This window comes from Myxine glutinosa, chromosome 5 (genome assembly GCF_964187855.1).
Source record: "Myxine glutinosa chromosome 5, kmMyxGlut1.1, whole genome shotgun sequence".
In the NCBI taxonomy this organism is placed as follows: domain Eukaryota; kingdom Metazoa; phylum Chordata; class Myxini; order Myxiniformes; family Myxinidae; genus Myxine; species Myxine glutinosa.
Genome location: NC_136265.1, coordinates 73,314,050 through 73,340,895, shown reverse-complemented (window position 1 = coordinate 73,340,895; position 26,846 = coordinate 73,314,050). Strand labels below are relative to the sequence as shown.

The following is a 26,846-nucleotide window of genomic DNA, read 5'->3' as shown; positions in this document are numbered from 1 at the left end:
GATTAATTGGTCAAGAAAAAAAAAAAATTAAGTCATCAGTCACGTGGTTTGGCCGCCATATTTGTTTTAACACAAACGCCCTAAAAAACACTAAACATGTTCTGGTGGGGGTCTGCCATCTCCGATTGCTCTTTCTTGTTTTGATTGTTTTTCCTCCTCCTACAAAAACGCTTCTACATGTCCGAAGGAACCCCTCAACCTTGTTTTGTCCCCCCCGCCCCCCCTGCTTTGCGCTTCCCACGGCAATCAGCAGACCTCAATAAACGTCCCGTTGATTCCAGACATTGTGTACGTAATAGGTAGATTTCTTTTCAACGGCAGGAGACATGCATAGGAAACCAAATCGCGTTTTCTTTTTCTTCAAGAACATTCACATCAACAGAAAAAGAAACATATTTGACATGTATTTCAAATGTTTTCTATATTAGACTCCAGGGCGACCTACAACGGTATCGTACTCATGAGAACTGTCACCGTTGAGCTTTCTCAACCATGGCAAGGCATGCATATATACATAAATATATATATATATATATATATATATATATATATATATATATATATACATACTGTACTATAAATATGTTCATCTCTTCACAATCTTTTGCTGATTTTAAATTAGAGGGTATAAGGTTAGGGATCATGGATGAAGAAAGAACAATTTTAGTCCCACATGAGGCGGTATTCCAGCCAACTACACACATGAGGCGAGATCCTTAAATAGCAACAAAGCTGAATAACCAATCAATAAAATCTCTTATTATTGCACACTTGAGCATGACTTAGCACTTTAAAAAGAAAAAGTCACCAGCGATACAGACACAGACAAATCTGCAGATGCCATGAATATCAAGACCAGCTCATTGGCACGAAATTGCAATCATTCCAATACAAAACGCCTACCATGACATCGAAGTAGTCAGAAAGGGACCGTCGTCGTACACGTATGGAGTAGCTTCTCGGAGCAAATAGACTCATCGTCGCACGGTCGTGAAAGCGCACTGCAATCGAGGTAATAACTTTGTGCCAGACGATCGCAGTGGAAATGACACGGACATTATCGACTGCGTGATGCAAGCGAATGTTTTGAAGTGCAATAAAAAGTTTTTAAAAAATCCAGCAACGAGAACATTCTAGGTATCAAAGTATCTACTGAAACATTTACTTGTGGCAAAATAAAGGCCAAGGTGCATTGCAGAGGACTTGTCGGGACCCCAGCTCGAAAAGCAACGATATCCGAGATGGTTGAGCGAAAACCTGGATGCTTGGTTTCTGGAGTGTGGACGAGCCAGGAGCCGGTTTCAGCAGGTAAGGCGATGGTAATGTGGCAACACCTGATTGTCTGGAAGGTGCAACCCAAACTGCAGGGCCACGAGAACTGGGAACTCGAATGTGATAAGTTCCCTGCGGCTCACACGGAATCGCTCCTCCAGCTTCTGGTGGAAGGAGAAACATGTGATGTGTTCCAAATAAACACATTTGCAGCAAATAAAATAAAATAAAATAAATACTCGAGTCTTTTAGTACTCCGACAACAATATTATTGATGATAATTACGAGGGTTTTCCATCAGATTCTAGAGCCAAGCCAATAATCTGAACAATATCCCTTGGTGAGGATTAGTGACTTGGGCCTGTTGCTCCCCCATCGTAGAGGTCAGTGGTCTACCTTCTTTCTGGTTTTGCACCCTTCTGCCCTCACGCCTCCAAAGGTTTCTGCAGGGTGCACGCGGCCCACCTGTAACCTCCTTCTGCTGAAACTCCCAAAATCTAGGATCACTGCTCACCTCCATTCATTCGGTCTCTTTTGCCCTCCACCTGTGGAATCAACTTCCACATTCTCTTCAATCTCGTTGTCCCCCACACCTCCGACAAGGTCAGAGACGGGAGCCATTAAAATGAGCTCAGACCGACAACCTACCATTTGTCTATGTACTTGTGTACGCGACATTAAAAAAACCGTTGAACATATTCAGCTTTCTTAAGTTGGATATACCTATACCTCATGACATTATCTCAACCCGATTAGATCACGGCGGTGATTGGCTGAATTCTGTTGCTATGGCAACCATCTCGGTAATTTGGCTTGTGTACGATATTTGTGAGGCTCTTCTTGCCTCGTTTCTTGCTAAATCGTGTGTGGGTGTCAACCACCCAAATAGGCGGGAGAACTACAGTATCAGCTCCTTGTTCTTCCCTACAGGGCGTCTACATCACCATCACCTCTGGTCACTCCCTATCCATACCCATGACCTCTTCTATCCTCAATAACCCTCCCGAAGCACACCTCTTCCTTTCAAGGTTGTTGTGTTTTATCCTCTCTCCCTCTTTTTGTTTTTATTCCATTCCTGATTTTCCCTTCCTCTTCTTGCTTTGTGTATCCACCTTGTCCACCACCAGCGTCCTCGTCCAGCTCCTCTCACCCATTCTTCCTCCAAGTATCCTCCTGTTGTGTCCCTCTGCCCTGCTGTTGATGTGTTTCTCTTCTCTCCACCATCTTTTCTTTCTCTTCTTGTGTCACTGGTCTTCATTCTAGTTCCTCCATAAGCCTCAACTTCATGCACCAAAACAACCCCAAAAACAAATTGTTACTTTTGACAGACATTTGTGGTCTTTCTTTCTTCTATCGACTCCTCTCCCACTTAGCTCCCCCAGCTCTGTCTGGGCTCTGTCTCCCAAATATTCCTGCAGGACGCACAAGACCTGCCAGCAACCCCCTTATGGTGAAACTGCCAAAATAAAGACTCTCTGCTCACCTTCACTCTTTCATTCCTCTTTTCTCCCGCCTCTGGAACAAACTCCCACACTCTCCTCAATCCCACTCCTCCCTCCAGGTCTTTAAAACAACTGTTCACCACCATCTCTTATCTTCCCCCATCCAAAACCTTGATCTTTTTCGGAGGAAAAGCTCATTTCTCAAAAACCCCGTTAAAACATCCCAAATTCACCTCTTTCAATCGCCAATTCTTTCCTGAAATTCCTAGTAGTGTTCATTTGCTTTATACAGTGTACCCATCCCCACCACCCCCCAGCCTTCTCCCTTCCACAGATCTACCACTGTTCCTGTTCTCCACTGTTGTTGTGCTTCCCTCTCTCTCCCCCTCTTGTCTCTCACTCCTTTTATTTTATGTTTCATGTGCCCATTTATGTTTTTGTGTTTTATGTGTTAGCTCTTACACGAGCCTCGACTTTGTAGACAACAAAAATATGGAAACAAGCGTGCTATACCGGCTCCCAGAGTATATTGAATACATCCTACTTTGTTACCTGTAGATGATGGTAGAGCCATTTGGCCACACAAGACAAATATGGATGTCTGGCAGTACCGAGTTTTGTTTGCCCTTATTGATTTCTCTCATTTTGCTTTTCCATTTGTCTAGTGCCACGTTTCAGTTCAAAAGTGAACTTCAAAGGTGAAGGTTGAGCTCAAAGGCATCAGTAGCTAGAAGCAAAGTTGAAATCCTTACAGGTAATGCACAGGTAAACCCACAGATAAAATGCAAGGGGCTCCAGGTAGTCCACAGCTCAAATGGCCAGAGACAAGTGATGCAAGTGTGGAGTTTTCCACTCACTTTTCATCATCTATAGGAGACAATTAGTCTTAACCCCGCTCCAAACAGCCACAGGTGAGATAAAGCCGTGATGGTTAAAACACCCAACTGCTAAGTCGCTGCGAGGTAACAGTTATATTTCTTCCCCTCAGGATGCTTATCACCATTGGCTTCACAATACGAGGCAATATGGCGTCAAACTTATATTTACAAACCTCATGGTTCTCTAAGCAGTTTCTCGATTCATCTTACATTTATTACATGTTGACCCTGCTGATACAGGCCGAGCGCCGGTTACGCTTTCTGTTTTTTGCCATTGCCTTCCGATTGGCCAGTTGGGGCAGGAATTTAGAATTTGTTCAGCGTCGGCAACAACTCGCCTGCTCTTCGTCGAAAAACACCATGGGATCTTTAAAATCCGCTAACTAATGCTCGCAGAGACAACCAGCTTATCGTCCGTCCAGGGTTGGTACGCTTTGTGATGCAACTCCTTTCCTCTGAACAACCACTCGAAGTTCCTTTACCGCCAGGCTGAACAGTTTGTTTTGTATCCACTGATGGGCCGGATCTGGATTCGGACCTGAACCAAAATCTAATCGGCTTGTTATCGTCACCTAAGCAACTTGTCCACCTGGTTTAGTCATAACTCGTCCATAACTTTTTATATACCGCTTTTTGCCCGATCTCTCAATGGTGAAGAATCACTTTAAAAATTAAATATTCTCGTATGCGAATCCATCTTCAGATCTTCACAAAAATCGAATCGAATCGATTCGGTCTTGTCACACACCCAATCTGTCCATCACGTTTCGTCCAAATTAGTCTGCAACCTTTTGAGATATCGTGATACATACATATATATATGTATGTCATGCGATGATGACATATCAGTCATCATGCGACTTCATACCATCAGTGGAGAACCACCAGTAAGGTGTCGCATACAGCAACTTAGAGGCAAAGTCTCTGTATGGGAAAAATCACCTATGGGACACCTTAATGGTGGTTCACCACTCATGGTATGAAGTCGCATAATGACTGATATATAACCGAAGGTTTTCCGAATCGTAAGTGTATGCAGGTCTCACTGCGTTGCCCTGATGAAGCCCCAACAAGGGCGAAACCAGGTCGGTAACTGTGAGTTTTGCATACACTTGTGACAGTATCTGAATTTAACATCCATAATAACGCACTGCATCCGGAGCTTTGCAGGCAAGTGGACATGCATGGCGATGACATCATGACGTTCACTCATTAGGTTGGAGCGCCAAAATTACAGATACTAATATATATATATATATATATATACTGTATATATATATATATATACACACACACACATATAATCATATATATATATATATGTATATATATATATTGTTGCGGTTTTGAGTTTTGTACAATAAAGGTTAAATTTCCCCCTCATAGTTAGTCACACAACAACACGTAGCCTCGCAATAGTGCAGTTATTTCTTAGTATTTGTGAGCATAGTCCTTTTCCTATGTTAGTTTTGCGTTGAGTAGAATAATGAGAGTTAGGTCCTTTTCATTGCTTTCATTGCCTTATGCCGCCTCCATTGCCTTATGCCGCTTTACGCCTCTTTGTGCTGCCTTTGGCTTTTTGGCGCGAATTAACACGAGGCAGGCCTGGCAAATCGAGCAGGGACCGAATAAGGGCAGCAGAGAAGCTGGCGGTAAGCGCGAGCCGCCAATCAGGGCTCAAAGGGAGTGGCTGCGGCAATGCGTCACAGGGCGTGGTTGGAACGTTCGAGAGGGCTCAGGGCGTGGTAATAAAACCCGTTGCGCGAAGCCCCCACGAGCGGTTCGGTGAGTTACAAGCAGTTGAGTGGAGAGGCGAGCTTGCGGTTCTGCGAGAGGAGGCGCTTGCCTGAGTATTGATGAGAGTTACGAGTTCTGGGAAAAGACGTGCATGAACTAAGTATAAGCGCTCTTACCACATTGGACGCTCGGTTGAGCTTGAGGCCGAGCCTCTATTGGGTTACGCGAGTAATAGCGCGCCGGTAACTAAACGCGCTGTGGAAAACCGCCAAGCCGCTGAGAGACGTATACATTTCCCTCCTGCCTCATCTGCCCTTTGTTCGAGAGACACGCTCCAAGAATCCTTTCCACCACCTGCTTGCCTTCATCGCGGGACGTGCTGTGACTGTGGAGAGCCACGCCGGGCGAAGCCGTTCCTGGACGACCAAGGCAGCGCGTGAACACCATCCTACCTGCATTTCCCCTTTGTGAGTGTGATCGGGCCCGTGTCTGGGACTAAGTATAAGACTGCTTAAGTTCTGCTCTGTGTCTGCTTTCTACTGACTTGAACATACTTGTGTAAATAATAATGAAACCTGTTATTTCTTTTATTCGACCGTCTCGTGTTTTCCATCATTGACTAAGCGTGGTACGAATAGAACCGCTCTAATCGGGTTCCAATACCAACGGTAACTGCACGGACCACGTGGTACGCAATCCGCTCGGTGTACCCAAATTACACGTGGCTCATGCGAGGCTTGGTTCCCCGCTTCCGTGGCGGCGCAGGTATTTAGGTACGTGCGAGACTTGTCCCGAAACCCTACCTTGCGTTTGCCCGGAAGGGGCGTTTCAAGTCTCGGTTACGCCGGCCCAGAAAGAACAAGGGGCTTAATCTCCCCTTGGTAAGAGTAGGAAGGGCGGCGGAAAACCGTAACAATATATAATGGTTTAGGCCCGATCTCTCTCTCTCTCTCTCTCTCAATGGTGAAGAATCGCTTCAAAATTATCTGATCCGGATCCGTATTTGAATAATCACCAAAATTGAAGTCTTCATTGTCACATACCCAACCGATCCACCAAGATTCGTCCGAATCCATCCACAACCTTTTGAGGTATTCTGCTATACATTGTTTTTGGCCCGATCTCCCAATGGTGAAGAATTACTTTAAAATATTCTAGTAGCCGGATCCGAATCTTCACCAAAATCTAATCATTTCGTCCGTGTCACACGCACTACCTCTCTGCCAAATTTCGTCCGAATCCGTCCGTAACTTTTTGAGACATCTTATTCACAGACAGACAGACAGGGGTGAAAACATGACCTCCACCCACCTTCGGTGGCAGAGGTAAACAAAACCCGTTAGTGTCTAGCACAAGGCCGGTGATGCATGCCTATCATCATAAAGCTTTTATTTATTATGCACCGACGTACAAAGCACGGTTCGTTATTGTGTGTGTATATATATATATATATATACACACACACACTGTACAAGGCCTGTCATTCAAAATGAAAAATGATACAACTCAAAGATGATCACTGCACATTCAAGTTGTTGTGCAAGTACGTTTCCCCCAAGAAAGATTATCACACTTACGCAGGAAGATCATAAAACTATCACCCTTCTTCCATCACCGGAAGTCCAAATTCCCCATCTGCAAACTCACATCGATCAGATTTTTGACTTCTGTGCGGCGAAGATCGCAGGTGGTTTTGGCAGCCAGGAGGAGGCAGGCCCCAGCCACCAGCTTGCGGTTGGACTTCTCCAGGCGAGCCTGCAGTATGAGCTTCTCGAAGTAGACGTAGGACGCAGCCAAAGCGGCTTCGTCTAAATCGCAATCATCCAAGGCGACCCTGCGCATGTCCCGTTTCAAGCTGCAAGAATCAAATTGTGGTCAACAAGCAATACACATGAACCTCCTTATTCTCGAAGATCCTCACTTTGCCTTGTACTGACATCCAGAGCTAAAATACAAATGCTTATCTTTAGAAACAAAAATGGTTCTTATTTAATGAGACGAAACCCTCAGCAAATAATGCTATCCACAGCCATGTGCTGCATACAAAGGAAGGAAGAAGAAGAAGGTAGTCTTAAATGACTTGCAAGAACATAAGATAATGAAAACTCCAAATTGTTCATGGTATTTCCAGAATCACGAGGTTGGGTGCTCACAAAGGAATTCCAAACAGGATTGCCAGTTACCATTGCTACGTGCTCTCCTCGAGTCTCCCAAAATAATGTTGACCCAATTTTTATTTCCCCACAACATTTGAATGCTTTTAAAGGTGTGGTGGTGTGGTGGTCTTCCCCCCCACCCCCTTTTATTTTTTTTACCCTCGCCAGAGGAGAGGGTATTGCATTCGAGTCCGTTTGTTTATCTGTTTGTTACTTGCCGGAATAGATTCCGGCAAGGATGTTGGCCGATTGGTTTGTCTGTCTGTCTGTCTGTTTGTGCGCAGTACGACATCTACATCTTTGCACATAGCATCACCATACTTTACACATATATTTGCCTTGCCCTGGAATAGACTGTGCCCAATTTTTAACTCTCTAGGCCCAAGGTCAAGCTCAAGGTCACCCAAAATGTGAAATCAGGAGGGTCGAGTTTTCATTTAAAATATATTTCAAACCACGATAACTCTAAAAGTACAAGAGATATGCATACACTTACTGTTACTGACATATAGGAAGTCACATACGACATTTCATTTGGCACCATGACCTTTGACCTTGAGTGACCTTGAAAGGTCAAACTCAAGGTCAAAAATTGTTTTTTTTACTAATAACTCTGTCAAACATTATCCGATTCCCTTCCAACCAACACCAAAATATTCATTATTCAATTCCCGAAAAATAACATGGCATAAAATGGTTAAAATGCTGAGTTTTAATTATTTTTGGGGTCAAAGGTCAAGGGGCCAAGTTTTCATTGAAAATATATTTTAAACCACTATAACTCTGAAAGGACAACAGATATGCATACACATACTCAGTTACCTTCCATTGCTTAGCGTATATACATGTACAGATTTCCCGCCATTTTGATCCAAAATGGCCGATAAGAAAAAAGTACATTCCGGCAAGTCTGACCGATTTTTCATTTGTCTGTTTGTCTGCACAGAATAAATATTTTCTTTGCAACCGTTGGTCCGATTGACAGGAAATTTTCACCGTAGGTGCAACTCCTCCTGTATAATTGTTAAATGATAATTATGATGTCATAGGTCACATGGTACGGGCACCATCTTGTAAAAACCGAAAAACTTTGCACCTCTCTATCTCCGAAAGCGCTGAATAGAAAAAATTGAGACATGGCTCATTGTAAATAACTCTCCATGGGGAATAACATATGTTAATGATGATGTCATAGGTTCCTCCATTGTGGAATCATAATTCGACAAGTACAAAACTTAATCCGATCAAGATAAAATTTGTTGAGCGTCATTTATGGATAAATTGGTGGAAATTGGTGGAGAAAAAAAATAACAATAATAATGACGACATCATCGGTCACGTGGTTCGGCCGCCATATTTGTTTTAACAAACAGCATTAAAAACCATGTCCTGGCGAGGGTCTGAAATCTCTGATTGCTCTTTCTTGTCCTTTTCTTTATTCCTCAACCAGGAGAGAAAATTAATTTTACATTTTTTTATGAACAGCCATTCCCGGGTTATTGCACCTGCGGATCTTGCTGAGCGTCAGGTGAATGTGAGGGAACTTTTCACGGAAAGTCTCGTTCATACCCTTCTTCAAGTCAGCTGGGCGGACGTACTCGACCAACGTGGTCTGCAAAGTGAAACAGTTAAGGCACCATAGACAGGTGCACATGTCAAACCGTTCCATGCATCGCAAACGCATGACAAATGCCCGTACAGTACCATATATGACGGAAACAGCAGAACACGCTTATGACGACCGCTCAACCACTGGGGGTTATCGAGGAAGGTAGGATCGTATTCTCCGGGTTCCAGGCCCTCCAGTAACCCTGCACCTGCAAGACATCCCACAACAACACCCGAAGGTGACAACAACGCTGTAAAATGTTCATACGATAGAGGAAAACAAATACCTGATGAGCGAGTTCTGTTAACAACACAGGTTAAAGGATGTGAAACAACCATTCCAGAATAAACTAATCGATTGGTAGAAGGAAGACCTATTCGTGTTCGCGGAGGCCAGTGTTGATTTGTGGTGCTGCACAGGTACAATAAAGCACAGGTACAATCCCCTCGACTCAAGAAAATATCATGGTTGTGACTGGGAGATGGTGGTGAACAGCTGTCTTGATGTGATGGTGGTGAAGACTTGCAGGGAAGAACAAGATTGAAGAGAATGTGGAAGTTGATTTCACCAGTGGGAAAAAAAAGAGGACCAAATGAGTGAAGGTGAGCAGTGATCCGATCCTGGATTTAGGTAGTTTCACCATAAAAGGGTTGATGGTGGACCGTGTGTGCCCTATAGAAACCTGTGTGGGACAAAGCACGGAGAGAGCAGAGGGAGCACGACCAGAAAGGAGAAGGAAGAAGACAGAGAGACCACCGGCCTGTTTGCGATGTAAAAGTGGTAGGCCCATAGACTCAGCTTAATCGTGGGAGATTTCAATGATCTCTTTCACTCCGACAAAGGGTTAACGGCCGAAAAGTTAGCTTCTTCTTACTTCCCATGGCAATTAGCATACCTCAATCAACTTTGCCAACTTAATCTATCAATACATCAACAGACCAAGCTGTGTCTCCTGTCCAGCTGTATCAACAAGGTAGTCCAAGATGCCAAATTGTACATGAACGTATGCGCTACATTTATCTTTCAATCTGTCTATACCAAAAAAGGATTACTCTTCCAGCCATGCCTTAATTATTTAGTCAGTTCTTTGTCGATGAAACAGTGGCCACACAGGTGGGACTTCAGGTGTCGAAGATCGTGCAGTGGCAGGTGGCCAGGTCCAGGATGTACGGAGGACAGTCCAGCTGCTCGAAGCCAGTCATGAATGGCAGTTCTTGCGAGATGGGTGGTGTGGTACAGGTGCATTGACCCTAAAGAGCACAACATTTGTCCTCGATGGCCTACTGTAATATTTTTGCAGGAATACGATGGCATATTACCCCGCAATTGGAGTTTTGGGAGGCATACAGTCATCAGCAGGATTCCCTTGGCATCCCAGAAAATCATGACCGTGCTATTGCCAGGGAAGCAGTCATCTCTTGTGCCTCCATTGCAAGTTTTCCAATTTTGTTTCAGGATCCCAATGGTGAAAGCACATTTCATCACCGGTTACAGGAAGAGCGATATGCTTGAGTTGGTCCACGTTGAACAGATTGAGAATCCCACGTTGAGATGCCAGCCATTGAGTCACCAATGGTAGGTTCTGGCGTTTTGGGCGATCCACCTTGCCGAGATGTTGGACGAGCCAAAATATTTGCGCACGGTGGAGAAAAATACTGCCTGAAGATATTCTGACAAACTTGGCACAGAGATACTCCAGGATTTAAGCCACGATCTGGTCAAGTATTTGTGGGTTGGTCACATCTGCCGGCCATCATGACCTCAAGGTCATTTTCACGCGTCCATGCGGAACGTCAGCTCCCCTTTAGGATTTTTTTTTTTTTTTGGATACAAGATCAAGGCTCGTGTAAGAGCTAACATTGATCACAAAAAGACAAACCGACACATAAAACACATGACAAAGGGAGCGGGAGACAAGACGGGGAGAGAGAGGGAAGCACACAAGTACAACCAGGGACATCGGGAGACAAGTACAACCAGGGACATTTGGCACCAGGGACATCGGGAGATCTGTGGGAGGGAGGGGGTTTGGGGGGAAGAGGCATGGGAAGGGGGGGGGGGGGATGGGAGAGGTATAAACCACATGGACACTGCTAGGACTTCCAGGAAAGAAGTCGGTATTTCAAAAAAGTGGATCTGGGTTGAATTAACGGGGGTAGAAAAGATCAAGGTTTTGGATGGGGGAAGATAAGAGATGGTGGTGAACAGCTGTTTTAAAGACCTGGAGGGAGGAGTGGGATTGAAGAGAGTGAGGGAGTTTGTTCCAGACGCGGGAGAAAAGAGGAATGAAAGAGTGAAGGTGAATAGAGAGTCTTGATTTTGTCAGTTTAACCATAAGAGGATTGCAGGCAGATCTTGTGTGACCTGTAGGAATATTTGGGGGACAGAGCACAGACAGAGCTGGAGAGGAGTCGGTAGAAGACAGAAAGACCACCAACCTGCCTGCGGTGAGTGAGTGAAAGGCCCTCGGAGTTAGCTTCATCGCGGGAGATTCCAATGATTCTGAAAGCTTTGCTTTCAACAGCGTGAAGCCGAGCTAGATGTGAGGCAGGAGCACCAGCCCAGAGGGGAGAGCAGTATTCCATTGAGCTGCAGATGAAAGCCTTGTATGTGGTGAGGAGCTCAGATGTGCCAAGGAAGGACTTCGCACGACGGAGGATGCCCAGTCAGTGACTGGCTTTGGAGGCCAGCTTGGAAATGTGGTTTTCCCAGGAAAGATTATGGCAGATAGTGAGACCCAAAGGCTTGAGCGACAGAACTTCTTGGAGAGGATTGTTGAGAAAGTAGATGGGAGGGTTGTCCAGACGGTCTTTTCAGAGAGACACAGTAAAAGTGTGAGATTTGTCAGGACTGAAAGACATGTTCCACTTGTTTGACCAGTCTGTCATTTTGTCCAGGTCTGCAGAGAGTGAGGAGGCTGCAGATTGCCGATCTGAGGGATGAGGCATCGAGCAGCAGAGAGTAGAGTCATCAGCAAAGAGATAGAGGATTTTCCAGAGAGTCGGAGAGATTATTGATGAAGACCAGAAAAAGCACAGGGCCCAGAACACTGCCTTGGGGAACTCCAGCTTGAACAGGAAGGGGAGATGAGAGAAAACCATTCAGGGGCCACACGTTCACTACGACCAGAGAGGAAGTCCGCAAGCCATGCGTGGAGATTTCCATGGATACCAGAGGAGGAGAGTTTGGTGAGCAGAGCCGGGTGACAGACCATGTCGAAGGCATGTGATATGTCAAGGGAGACAGCTCTAATTTCCTCTTTGGCATTGAGGACCTCCATCCATTGTTGAGACAGCAGAGGCAGCATGTCCAGAGCAGAATGACCTGGTCTGAATCCACATTGATTATCCAAGATCAAACCATTGGAGAAGAGGAAGGATTTGATGTCAGAGGCGATGATCGATTCCATGACCTTGCTAATTATTGGGAGCAGGCTGATTGGTCTGTAGTTGCAAGGATCTGTTTTTGCACCTTTTTGTGTAAAGCGGTAATGTTTGCTAATTTCCAAGATGATGGCAGATGACCTTGAGCAAAAGATAGGGTGAAAAGAACAGAGAGAGGGTGAGATAGAGCGGCAGAGCAGGATTTTAGGACCCGTGGGCTGATGCCATCTGGTCCAGTTGCAGAATCAGGGTCGAGGTTTGACAAAAACTTCTCCACCTTGTCAGGAGAGAAGGACACAGCATCCAGGAGCAGCTGGTTCGACTGGGAAAGGTGGGTACAGAGAGAGATGGGTTCGGGACACAAGATTTTGAGGCAAACACAGAGTTGAGGCATTCGGCTTTTTCATGTGCAGTCAGCTGTGTAGCCGTTTGAGGTAAGGGAGGGGATGGAGGGGAAACAAACACCAGAAACAGATTTGACCAGATGCCAACAGGATTTGGAGGAAGGAGGCAGGTTTGAGAGTTCAGTCTTGAGAGTCGAGAGATATTGTTTCCTGGCTCTCCTGAGGGTAGACACACACACACTTGTTCCGAGCTTTGTGAAAGGAGCTGAGATTACCTTCAGTTGGATTAGCCTTCCATGAGATGAAGGCAAATTGCTTCAGGGCAACTGCCTCACCACAAGATTCAGTGTACCATGGATGGGAGGAAGGGTATGACAACTGAAGACGAGATGGGATAAATCTGTGCATGAGAATAAGGATATGAAGACAACATGAGAATAAAGGATACATCTTTAGAGCATTTTTAATTTGTCGTAGACCTGGCAGGATCGTCTCGGCCCGAGAGATATGCACACTCGCCTCTGAGCTGTCTAGTCTAGGTTCAAATCCCAACCCAGCTATGAACTGTCCTAATCGCGTTTAGCAGGTAGAGTGATTTATCAATGTGTGTGCCGTCCCTCGGACGGAGGATAAACGGGCATCCCGTGTGATCATCCTATAACAAGCAATAAACTGCAGCTCTTGGATGCTAACAGATACCTTGATCCGACAACTGTTCAACGGCCCTCACACGATCCAACAGGCACACTCAGCACGCCTATTTCTTTGTGCCCTTCGCATACTTTCTCCCTAAAATTACCAACCCGAGTCTTTCGGTGGAGGGTTCATCCTGGCGGTTCCCTTGTCGAGCGTCATGAGACGTTGGAGCGTGCGAGGGCCTGTTTGCATCGAGAATGGCGGCGGGTTGGCAGGAGACAGTAGCTGGGCGTAGGAAACAGTCTGTGCACAAGGGATGGGGGGTTCCAAAATGAGAAAAAGGAAATGCAATGGAAGTCACATGGTGGAACATCTTAAAGAGAAGATATAAACTCCAAAATAAAGCGGCAAGAACACCAGATTTGTCAGTTTTTATGGTTAATAAACAATGACTAAACTAGAAAACATCACAAAATACAAAGCCCGTCTCTATATTCGCAATTCATTTGTGTTCTTCATGTTCACATAATAACGGTTTGTTGAAGATTTTATGACAAAAGCTCAATTGGAAATAAATGTTATGGCCTTGACAGACACACAATGAATGAATGAATGAATGAATGATCGTTTTAAGGCCATTTTCCCCGCTGGAGCAGGGGTTAGCCTTGCGGGCCCCATGACAATCATGGTTCCCTGTTTGACGCAATGTTTTTATGGCCGGATGCCCTTCCTGGCGCCAACCCTTAGTCGCCTCTTACGATGCGCAGGGATACGGTGTACCTATTCTAAACCGGGGTACACACAGGGATCATTCATCCCAGCAAGCTGGTACTCAATTTGCCGAACCTCGGAAGGATGACAGGCTGAGTCAACCCCCCTGGTGTTAATTCAGCGATCGACCGGGATTCTAACCCAGGATCCTGGGGTCCCAAGCTGGCACCCTAACCGCTAAGCCAACACCAGGCCAATCTCAATCTCAATGGTAAATAAATAAAGAAACACGGAAGGGATTAATAAAACGGGACATCTTGCACTTGACACCTGCTATCGTTGTTTTACCATTATTGGTTACCGTTACCTCATCATAAGAGGTGAACATTATGGGCGAGCTCAATTTGATACAAATCAAAAAGATTCATCTCTATTTCCAAGTGGAGGGAAGATGAGGAGGGGTGAGGTGAAAGTGGAAGGAGGGGGAGGGGAGAGAGGAGGGGGAGAAGAGTGGAAGGGGAGAATGGGGAGAATGGAGGCTGGAGAGGAAGGGGAGAATGGGGAGAATGGAGGCTGGAGTGGAAGGGGAGAATGGGGAGAGTGGAGGCTGGAGAGGAAGGGGAGAATGGGAAGAGTAGAGGCTGGAGAGGAAGGGGAGAATGGGGAGAATGGAGGCTGGAGAGGAAGGGGAGAATGGGAAGAGTAGAGGCTGGAGAGGAAGGGGAGAATGGGAAGAGTAGAGGCTGGAGAGGAAGGGGAGAATGGGAAGAGTAGAGGCTGGAGAGGAAGGGGAGAATGGGGAGAGTGGAGGCTGGAGAGGAAGGGGAGAATGGGAAGAGTAGAGGCTGGACAGGAAGGGGAGAATGGGGAGAGTAGAGGCTGGAGAGGAAGGGGAGAATGGGGAGAGTGGAGGCTGGAGAGGAAGGGGAGAATGGGAAGAGTAGAGGCTGGAGTGGAAGGGGAGAATGGGGAGAGTAGAGGCTGGAGTGGAAGGGGAGAATGGGGAGAGTGGAGGCTGGAGAGGAAGGGGAGAATGGGGAGAATGGAGGCTGGAGAGGAAGGGGAGAATGGGGAGAATGGAGGCTGGAGAGGAAGGGGAGAATGGGGAGAATGGAGGCTGGAGAGGAAGGGGAGAATGGGGAGAATGGAGGCTGGAGTGGAAGGGGAGAATGGGGAGAATGGAGGCTGGAGAGGAAGGGGAGAATGGGGAGAGTGGAGGCTGGAGTGGAAGGGGACAATGGGGAGAATGGGGAGAATGGAGGCTGGAGTGGAAGGGGAGAATGGGGAGAATGGAGGCTGGAGTGGAAGGGGAGAATGGGGAGAATGGAGGCTGGAGAGGAAGGGGAGAATGGGGAGAATGGAGGCTGGAGTGGAAGGGGAGAATGGGGAGAATGGAGGCTGGAGAGGAAGGGGAGAATGGGGAGAATGGAGGCTGGAGTGGAAGGGGACAATGGGGAGAATGGAGGCTGGAGTGGAAGGGGAGAATGGGGAGAATGGAGGCTGGAGTGGAAGGGGACAATGGGGAGAATGGAGGCTGGAGTGGAAGGGGAGAATGGGGAGAATGGAGGCTGGAGTGGAAGGGGAGAATGGGGAGAATGGAGGCTGGAGTGGAAGGGGAGAATGGGGAGAATGGAGGCTGGAGTGGAAGGGGAGAATGGGGAGAATGGAGGCTGGAGGGGAAGGGGAGAATGGGGAGAATGGATGCTGGAGTGGAAGGGGAGAATGGGGAGAATGGAGGCTGGAGAGGAAGGGGAGAATGGGGAGAATGGAGGCTGGAGTGGAAGGGGAGAATTGGGAGAATGGAGGCTGGAGTGGAAGGGGAGAATGGGGAGAATGGAGGCTGGAGAGGAAGGGGAGAATGGGGAGAATGGAGGCTGGAGAGGAAGGGGAGAATGGGGAGAATGGAGGCTGGAGTGGAAGGGGAGAATTGGGAGAATGGAGGCTGGAGTGGAAGGGGAGAATGGGGAGAATGGAGGCTGGAGAGGAAGGGGAGAATGGGGAGAATGGAGGCTGGAGAGGAAGGGGAGAATGGGGAGAATGGAGGCTGGAGTGGAAGGGGAGAATGGGGAGAATGGAGGCTGGAGAGGAAGGGGAGAATGGGGAGAATGGAGGCTGGAGTGGAAGGGGAGAATGGGGAGAATGGAGGCTGGAGTGGAAGGGGAGAATGGGGAGAATGGAGGCTGGAGGGGAAGGGGAGAATGGGGAGAATGGAGGCTGGAGTGGAAGGGGAGAATGGGGAGAATGGAGGCTGGAGTGGAAGGGGAGAATGGAGGCTGGAGGGGAAGGGGAGAATGGGGAGAATGGAGGCTGGAGAGGAAGGGGAGAATGGAGGCTGGAGGGGAAGGGGAGAATGGGGAGAATGGAGGCTGGAGAGGAAGGGGAGAATGGGGAGAGTGGAGGCTGGAGAGGAAGGGGAGAATGGGGAGAATGGAGGCTGGAGAGGAAGGGGAGAATGGAGGCTGGAGGGGAAGGGGAGAATGGGGAGAATGGAGGCTGGAGAGGAAGGGGAGAATGGGGAGAGTGGAGGCTGGAGTGGAAGGGGAGAATGGAGGCTGGAGGGGAAGGGGAGAATGGGGAGAATGGAGGCTGGAGTGGAAGGGGAGAATGGGGAGAGTGGAGGCTGGAGAGGAAGGGGAGAATGGGGAGAATGGGGGCTGGAGAGGAAGGGGAGAATGGGGAGAATGGAGGCTGGAGAGGAAGGGGAGAATGGGGAGAGTGGAGGCTGGAGAGGAAGGGGAGAATGGGGAGAGTGGAGGCTGGAGAGGAAGGGCAATGCAGTCATGTGTAGATTGTAATAATTTTCTTATGCAAACTTTACGGTGAACAAAAAAAGAAATTACCCTGAAGAAGAAGCCCTGAACACTTTTGATCTTTTTCTCTGCCAAGAAATAGACAGTTTACAGGGTGGTGGTGGTGGAGGGGGGGGGGGGGGGAGGATGTTGAGGAGCGCCTCCATGTAATGAGCTTTTCCCCTAGCAACGATATTCCCAGAACTCATCTCCAAGGTGAAAAAAATAGAAAAACACTTGAGGTTTCTGCACTCAACGTGCTGCCATTGGACTAATAAGGGCTAAATATAGTCACCACAACTTTGTCGTTTCACATTTTGACCCAATATTTAATTCTTTTCTCCATATTCTTATAATAAATGTTTGTTGAAAAAAATTTGACGACAAAAGCTGAAATGGTAAAACAGTTATGGCCTAAATAGACAGATACACGCAGTGATTACAAAACCCCGTCTCCCGCCGCGTGAAGTGGGGGGGCGAACAAGACTTCATTCATTCATTCCATTTCCTCTTTACAAGGACATAATGGTGTTCTTTATAATGAGGCAAAAGAGGGTTAATTGGGGTTCATCTTGCCCATTCCTGAAGGGACGGCAGAGGCCACTGTAACCAGTCTATACGTCAGCTTTGAGCGTGTCTGCCTTGTTAAAAACTCAGTGTTGTTTATGTTTCATATAACTATTTCATTTCATAATGACACTTGCACAAGTAAAAAATGCTAAGTCACCTTCACTCCATTAACTCCGCTGTTTCCAAACCTTGGAACCACCTCCGCACATTCATCAAACAGCTGCTCTTCTCTTACCCTCCGAGAGGTTGGAGCTTCGCAAGATCACGCATCGTCTCAAAATGTATCTGTCATCCAGTTCCCTACTGCTCCAATACCAATCTTCCACCCTCTCTCATTTACCTCCTCTGTAACCCTCGATATTTATGGCTTGCGGACTTCCTCTCCAGTCGCAGTCAACATGTGGCCCTGAATGGAATTCTCTCATCTCCCCTTCCTGTACAGGTTGGTGTTCCTCAAGGCATTGGACTGGGGCCTGTGCTTTTCTGGTCTTCATTAATGATCTCTCCAACTCTCTGGAAAATCCTCTCTGTCTCTTGGCTGATGACCCCACTTTCTGCCTCTTCATATCTCATCCCTCAGATCGGCAGGTAGCAGCCTCTTCACTCTCTGCAACCCCCTGGACAAAAATTACAAACTGGTCAAACAAGTGGAACATATCTTTCAATCCTGACAAATCTCACACCCTCACTATGTATCTCTTAAAAGACCGTCTGGAAAACACTCGCATTTACTTTCTCAACAATCCCCTCAAAGAAGTTCTGCCATGATCTTTCCTGGGAAAACCACATTTCCAATCTGGCCTCCAAAGCCAGTGGCCGTCTGGGCATCCTCCGTCGTGCAAAGTCCTTTCTGGGCACACCTGAGCCCCTCACCACATACAAGGCTTTCATCCGCAGCTCAATGGAATACTGTTCTCCCCTCTGGGCTGGTGCTCCTGCCTCACGCCTAGCTCGGCTTCACGCTGTAGAAACTAAAACTTTCAGAATAATTGGAATCTCCAGCGATGAAGCCGATTCTGAGGGCCTTTCACTCTCTCACCGCAGGAAGGTTGGTGGTCTTTCTGTCTTCTACCGACTCCTTTCCGGCGTAGCTCCCCCACCTCTGTCTGTGCTCTGTCCCCCAAATATTCCTGCAGAATGCAACAATATCTGCCAGAAACCCTCTTCTGGTTAAACTGCCAAAAGCAAGACTCTCTGCTCACCTTCACTCTTTCATTCCTCTTTTTCCCACCTCTGGAACAAACTCCCACACTCTCTTCAATCCCACTCCTCCCTCCAGGTCTTTAAAACGGCTGTTCACATCCATCTCATATCTTCCCATATGCAAAACCTTGATCTTTTCTACCCCCATTAAAACACCCCAAATCCACCTCTTGCAATCTCCAATTCTTTCCTGAAATTCCAAGTAGTGTTCGTTTGCTTTATACCGTGTACCCCTTCCCTTCTTCCCCTTCTTCCCCTGACCTTAGGATCCCAAGCCCACCGCCCTAACCATTAGGCCAACACCAGGTAAAAAAATGATTAATGTTTGCAAAAATGAACCAATGTTACCTTTTTTAATAAGTGAGTAGCATCATTAAAGGTAGGCCAATATGAGCAAAACAACAAAGGGTGGAAAGTTTAAAAAAAAAAAAAAAAACGTGAATGGAGGTGAACAAGTGGACATTAGACCAGGTTTAGCAAGAGCAATGATTGAAGAATGGTGGGGAGATGACAGTATGTTGCTTGAAGGATTGGAAATAAGAGCAAGAGCAGTCAGACACAATAAATCACAGCAAGGAGGTGAAACAAGGTGGATCACGAGCGATCCATCAAAAACATGTACTAGGCATGGTTTGGTACGATTTCCCAATGGGAGGTTAAAGAAAGGTAAAACACTCGAGCAAGGTGCCGCAAACCAAAGTTTATTAATTACTAGACATTGCATCTTGAGAGCCACCCACCTACCTTCCCATCAGCTCCGACGTCTACTCCTTCCAGCCCGGCCACAAGATCTTGAGCGGTCGGTGCACAGCTGGACGGATGGCGTTGCCGTCCACCTTCCCCCTTTAGCTCCCTACCAAACATAGGAGGGCCAAATTAATCCCCAAGAAATCCTGAGTGCTGCGTGCCAGACACGAGGAACCTATTGTGTTGGAAACTGTGGAACAGTTAGGTTTGGCCATGGGAATTTATATTAACAAAAAATATATATATATATATATATACAATCAATCGTCCTGTAGCTCACCTGGCTGGTTGCCAAAAAGTGGATTTATGGATGGATCAAGGTAAAAATCAGAGCTCGATTCATAATACACATTTAGGTCAGGTAGTAGAGATATGTTCACAGTAGTGCAACTCTCTGCTGTCTATGAGCCTTCGTTTCCGAGAGGTGTAATGACGTCACTTTCTGTTGTGTTAATATTAGCCCTATTTGATGAGATGCAACACCAAGGTGTCAATAATTCATATTTTGATATATTTCCCACTTTCTGTATTATGACATCACTGGTGGCCATATTGTGTTTTGTATCAGCTTCTTTCAATCAAACATTCCCATAGGTAATCGATCATGTGTTTTACGTTTCACATTGATCAGTTAAGCTGTTTCAGAGAGAAGATTTTTAAAAGCTATCTTATGATCCAATATGGCTGCCATGCCATGTGACAGGTGCCATCATTTTTAAACAGACTATATTCCCCATGGGAAGTCGATTACAATTTTAAAGTTTTGCATTGATCAGTCAGGCGGTTTGGCAGAGGAAGATTGTTAAAGGTTTTCCTGTAATCCAAAATGGAGGCGAAACTATATAAAAATTCAAGTACTTTTGGGACCTTTAAATCTTACGATGACCTACTTATAGGTGGAGGTGGAGGATGCCATGGACAAACTTGACTTTTGCCACTCCAAAGATCCTTTTAGCAAAGTCTGGTCACAATCCCATCAGCAGTTTCAGTGAAGAAGTTGCAAGTGTTTACAGATGGACGGATGACATGCCATCCAAATAAGCTCAAATGAACTATGTTCCAGGTGAGATAACAAGATGAGTAATTTATTTTATCTGTCTTAGGAGAAGTGAATTCTTGCAGAAATTTTTCTGCAAGGTTCACTGGGCTGCGCTTGGATGGGTTTGAGGGTTGCGGAGTAGCAACTGAAACCCGAATCCTATGCTGGTTCCTCCTGATGACTCCACCGTTTCTCTATATTTTTTAATTAATTTATTTATTTTTCTTCTGGTTCCTTCTGATGACTCCAATGCAGGATTTGGTTTTCCGTTTCATTCCTTTACAAGGAACTTCAACGCAGGTGTGGGACCGTTAGGCCCATCAAAGCCTGCACTATGTTTGCCAACCTATGGTTGTTTGTCAGTGTTCAATCATTTTATATGCTGAGTGTCAAGCGACGAAGCAGCACGTACCATTTTTCGAGTGTCTGGTATGACTCGGCTGGGGTTCGAACCGCTGACCTCCCAGACACAGAGCGGCGAACACACTAGCCATTACACCACATAGTCATACGTCATTGGCAGCCATAGCACAAGAACAAAAGCAACATTGGAAACACTGGAAGAGAAAAGTGGAACAAAAGCATTTTTTTTACATACCCATAAGTTGGAGGGTCACGATAAGGCAGCACAGAGAACACGGCGCAGAAGGATCGCTTGGCACTGATTAGAACGATCCTGTAGAGTGAGGGACAGACAATCACGTAAAACAATAAGGCACGGGCCGGGTGAAGCAAAATGTGTTAAATTAGTTTACAGCCGGGTGACGACCGAATTAAAGAAGGGAGAAGACACAACTGTTGGCAGGGTTTGGGGAGAACAATATGGATTATGAAAGGTGATATTAGAGGATAAGAACAGGGGGAAGGGCGGGGAAAGTGAGAACAAGATAAAGCGAGAGGGGGATGATGACTCAAATTTAAAAAATGGAAATGGAAAGGAGTGCAGGAGGAAAGAAGGATGAATTGGATGCATCATTTTCTGGGAGCGCGACTGCCGCTGATGCAATGCCTCTCTATAACCAGTCACCTGGTACTCATTTTGCTGACCTCGGAAGCATGGCAGGCTGAGTCAACCCACCTGGTGTCAATTCAACGGCATGACAACAGGAGATCAAAACTCAGGACCCTAAGGTCTCAAGTAAGCCACCTTAGCCGTTAAGCCATCACCAGGCTTATGAGACAAGGTGGAATTGGGATTGTGTAACAAAACTAGAGCTTCCAAGGAAGCAGAACTCAACTGAACTGACTGGACAACTTTAAAGTAAGTCAGTTGTCTGTACTAGATTTGACTTAAATGAAAAGCCAACAACCTTGTGTGATAATTTTAAGGTCCTTGTATCCTTATACTTGTCCTTGTTTTGCAATTGATACAATGTTACACTTTGCAACAATGTTGCAGAAATATAGTTGCGTAGATAAAAGGAAACGGGTGTAATTCGCTTTCAAAGTCACCCACCCCCACATCTTGTCCCAGTGAACATGCCCACAAAACGTGGCAAGTGCATATTTAAGTGACGTCAGAAGAAATTGCGGGGAATCCTTGTCATGAACGTTATGGCCTATGGCGACCATTTTGTGACGGATCGGGTTGGAATGCAAAAGCAACCTACCTTGTGTGGTAAGGGTTAAACATTCTAGGTTTGATCAAAATCTGTTAATATTTGTGGACGCGAGAGTGTTAACGTCGTTTTCATGATCAAAAACAAAATGGTCGCCTAAGTCCATCATTTTTCAACGGATCGGGCTGAAATGTAATACCCACCTGGTCCTTGGGGTAAGGATGCTGCATGTCAGGTTTGATCAGAATCGGTTGATATTTGTGGACGCTGGAGTGTTAACGTCGAAAGGTTAACGGACGACAGACGACAGACGACGACGACGACAGACAACGGACGCCGGAGGGTTCAGCATGTGATGAACTCAACTGGACGGTAGTCCATTTGAGTTAAAAACATGAGGGGAAAAAAGAACCGGTGGGGATGAGGTCGGGGGTCAGGGGTTAAAGACGAGTGTGATCAGGTGGGGATGATACTGACAGAAGATGGGAAGGGAAGCACATCGAGGACGGCAGGTAGGTATTGCTTAGGACAAAAAGAACAAGCTAAAGTCCATTTCCACGAGACGAAGCGTGGCAGACAAAGTGACGACTGTTAGAAGGAAGTACAAGGAAAGCCAAAAAACAAACAAATATAAATATTGTGATTATACTACGATTGCCATAAACCAGCCTGAACACACGGCGGTTCCTGTCCCCACAACAACGGCAGGTCACAGCTGGATCACCTGGCGTTGCCCGTATCGTGCTGCCTGAGCGTTCTAATCAGGTGCACCCTCTTGAGGTTCTGCTGGGCACAGCTTCTCGTGCTCTGGCGGGACCTACAAAGAGAGGGAGCTGTGGGTTGCTTTTCGTTGGACTTCAACAAAACCACCGAAACTGCACCACCTTCCTTGCTGGTTTGTCAAGTTATCTTTGCAGGTCACTTTCAAGGCAAAAACAAACAAAAAAAACTACAACGGCACTCAGTAGAGAGCATACAGAGAGCATACAGAGAGCCAGGTGAACAGTTTACGTTTTGTATCCCAGAGTAGACCAGAAAATCACAATACAGAATCACATTTAATCGAAATCATCCGTCCACAACTTTTTGAGATATTCTGCTAAAACTCGTTTTTGGCTTTATCTCCCAATGGTGAAGAAACACTTTAAAATATTATACTAGCCGGATGCGGATCTTCAGCAAAATCCAATCATTTCGTCCTTGTCACATACACTACCTCTCTGCCAAATTTCGTCCGAATCCGTCCACAACTTTTTTGAATATCTTGTTCACAAACAGACAGACAGACAGGACAGGGGTAAAAACATACCCTCCATCCACCTTTGGTGGCGGAGGCAATGAAATGACACAAATAAAAGGGACTGTGGGTAAGAGCGAATGATTCACCATCATTCACCATTGTTCCTTTTACGTATTTGCTCATTTTGCAACTTCATTAGTTTCAATTACTACTTTTGTTACCTCCGCCACCGAATGCAAATGGAGGGTTACGTTTTCACCTCTGTCTGTGTGAGCACAACATCTCTAAAGGTTACAAACAGATTCCGATGAAATTTGGTGGACAGGTCGGGTGTGTGACGAGGACGAATCGATTCGATTTTGGTTCAGCTCCGGATCTAGATCCGGCCCATCGGTGAGATACAAAACGTCAACTGTTCAGCCCTCCGGAGGTATGCAATCTACCGAGTGCCGTTCGGGTTTCTTTACATCTTTGTTCAGTTGAGCTTTATGTTTTCAGCAAGACGGTATCATTTGGCTACAAGTCAGCAGCCTCCAATCACACTCCTCCCTCCAAATTTTAAAACAACCAAGTTGTCTCGTTACTCCGGCCCTCAAGGTAGAAAACGGTGCTCTCCAGGAGTAGCGTTAATGCGAATGTGAAAATCCATGTGAACGTTTTGCCCCTTACTTACTTACTTACTTTTGGCTCATGGATCCATGGTCCATGGTGATCTGAACTACAATGGGCCTCATATCGCCTGTCACTACTGTATTACACGACCACGCTAAGCCTATCAACATCCGGTTATCCTGATCCATCTGTATAACCATTGAATCCCAAAACTCATCTGTGCGACCAAGCTTCCGTTTTAATTTCCCTAGGCAGGTGTGGTGGACCATCGGCGCATACACAGCAATGAATAACCGGCGAAAGGCAACTCGAAAGACTTTACACGCCAACATCGGGTAAAACATCCGAGTCGAGAAATAACTATTCCGAGCAAAACCAGAGTTACGCTTCGAAACAACAACTCCATTGTTATCACTTTGTTTTTGTTTTTTTGTAATTCCAACTTCTTTCCTGGAAGTCCTTGCAGTGTCCATGTGTTTTATACCTCTCCCACATCCCCCCAAGCCCTCTTCCTCCCACAGATCTCTCGATGTCCATGCTCTCAAATGTTGTGTTTGTGTCCTTCCCACTCTCTCTCCATCTTGTCTACCGCTCCCCTTATTTTGTATTTTATGTGTCGGTTTGACTTTTTGTGAGATCAATGTTGCCTCTTACACGAGCCTCGATCTTGTATACAAAAACTAGAGCTTCCAGGGAAGCAGAACTCAACTGAACTGACTCTGACAACTTTAAAGTAGGTCAGTTGTCTGTACTAGATTTGACTTAAGATAGCAACCTACCTTGTGTGGTAAGAGTCTCACACACCAAGTTTGATCAAAATCCATAAATATTTGTGGACGTTAAAGTCTTAACGTCGTTTCGGAGCTGAAAACAATATGGCGGCCTATGGCGGCCATTTTGTGACGGATCGGGTTGGAATGCAATAGCAACCTACCTTGTGTGGTAAGGGTTAAACATTCTAAGTTTGATCAAAATCTGTTAATATTTGTGGACGCTAGAGTGTTAACGTCGTTTTCATGACCAGAAACAAACTGGTCGCCTGAGTCCGCCATTTCTCAACGGATCGGGCTGAAATGTAATACCAACCTGGTACTTGGGGTACGGATGCTGCATGTCAACTTTGATCAGAATCGGTTGATATTTGTGGACGCTGGAGTGGTAACGTTGAAAGGTTAATGGACGACGGACGACAGACGACAGACAACGACGACGACGACGACGACAGACGACGGACGCCGGAGGGTTCAGTATGTGATGAACTCAACTGGACGGTAATCCAGTTGAGTTAAAAATCACGCCTTGCAGTGGCAACGCAACATGGTGCTGAGCAGACAGCGGTGTGACATGGCGGCCACTAGTCAGCATCACGGTCAGTTACAGCAACGGATAATACCGCACCGTACCCTTCCGCCTTTTGGGGAGGATTATAAACCACAAACGAGATCGCCGCCAGATCATAAGCGGAACGAGACACAGAGAACTTCAATCCCAGCTTCAAGATACGGAAATACAATGCAGAACGTGGATCGGCGAGCCAGAGAAAACCAACAGATCTCTCGCCAGACACGCGGCAGAATAAAAATAAGTCGCACATTCCACCTTAACCCCTTAGTTAATAATAGAGCACGGGTTGAGAGTCTGATGAACGAGAAGCACACACGTCCTGTACAGGGAAACGTGATGTTGGCCAAACTTCCAGACCGCTCACCAGGATTGCTTCATCCTTCGACCCAAGACATTAACTTGCTTGATAGCATAAAATTTGCGTATATTTGCCCTTCCCATTCCCCTTTCCAGACCTCACGCCCAAGAGCTGCTTTGCAATGTGGGCGAAAAATGTGAATTTCACAATCGACGAATGAAGAACAAAGATGACCTTTCACACCTGGGAAGAAAAAACAAAAGGAATAATGGAGGAACAAATGTCTGCAAAGAACTGGTTTAGGTCCCCATGCACCACCTTATCGTACACCGAGCGAATGGGAGTTCATGTATACAATTTCAACAAATCGTCAAAAAAAAACGGAGTGAGGGATCGAGAATAAAAGAGTTGGGTTGCCATTTCTGTAGGTGGGCTGTAATAATAGTACTAATGGTTGCCTTCGTAGTCGAGAATGTCCGTTCACACGAGACAAGACTTACGGACAGCTGGGCGCGTATATTTGTATATGGTGTCGGAGCAGCTGCCGGGATAATAAGCACACCGAGATAGCAAGCGGTGCAATCTGGTGCCAAGGAGGGTCCAAGAAGACCAAATGACTTGCTATGCACAGCCAAGGTAGGAATTTGTTCAGGTGATTCTTCACAAAGGACACCGTGTGATCTTTAACGTCCATAAACTAATTGCGGCAGGCAGGTCCAGTACAACGGCCATCTGAGGGACCTCACATGCATTGACAAATCACCGTGCCTGTGAAACACCGGGATAACGGTTTATAGCTGGATCAGGATTCGAATCCAGACTAGACCGCTTAGAGGTGAGGGCGTGTACGCCCAGGGGATACTCAGCCCAAAGACTACATGTTTACCTCCGCCACCGAAGGTGGATGGGGGTTATGTGTTACGGATCCGGCTAGTAGAATTTTAAAATGATTCTTCACCATTGGGAGATAGGGCCAAAAAGGATACATAGCAGGATATCTCAAAAAGTTGTGGATGGATTTGGACGAAACTTGGTGGACAGGTTGGGTGTGTGACAAGGAAGAATGCATTCGATTTTGAAGATCTGAATATGGATTCGGATACGAGAGTTATTTAATTTTAAAGTAACTCTTCACCATTGAGACAACAACAACAACAACAACAACAACAACAACAACAACAACAACAACAACAACAGGCATTTTAAGGCCATTTTCCCTGCTCGAGCGGGGGTTAGCCTTGCGGTCCCCATGACAATCTTCTCCATTTTGCCCTATT

At 46.2% G+C, this 26,846-nt stretch overlaps 1 protein-coding gene across 3 annotated transcripts in view; it reads right to left on the bottom strand.

The window, feature by feature from the left end:
* Positions 1–739: 739 nt before the first annotated feature.
* The window catches only part of LOC137427436 (CDK5 and ABL1 enzyme substrate 2), a 49,920-nt gene continuing 23,813 nt past the window's right edge, over positions 740–26,846 (bottom strand). The window contains exons 4-11 of one of the 3 annotated variants that reach the window (XM_068116938.2): positions 22,800–22,892; positions 21,115–21,192; positions 19,475–19,583; positions 13,625–13,760; positions 9,190–9,302; positions 8,991–9,097; positions 6,977–7,184; positions 740–1,436 (exon numbers count right to left, since the gene is read on the bottom strand). In XM_068116938.2, coding sequence (XP_067973039.1) covers positions 1,302–1,436; positions 6,977–7,184; positions 8,991–9,097; positions 9,190–9,302; positions 13,625–13,760; positions 19,475–19,583; positions 21,115–21,192; positions 22,800–22,892 — 979 coding nt within the window. In that variant the 3' untranslated portion in view covers positions 740–1,301. The remainder of the gene's footprint in view (positions 1,437–6,976; positions 7,185–8,990; positions 9,098–9,189; positions 9,303–13,624; positions 13,761–19,474; positions 19,584–21,114; positions 21,193–22,799; positions 22,893–26,846) is intronic. The other 2 variants (XM_068116941.2, XM_068116939.2) reach the window with 2 other exon arrangements.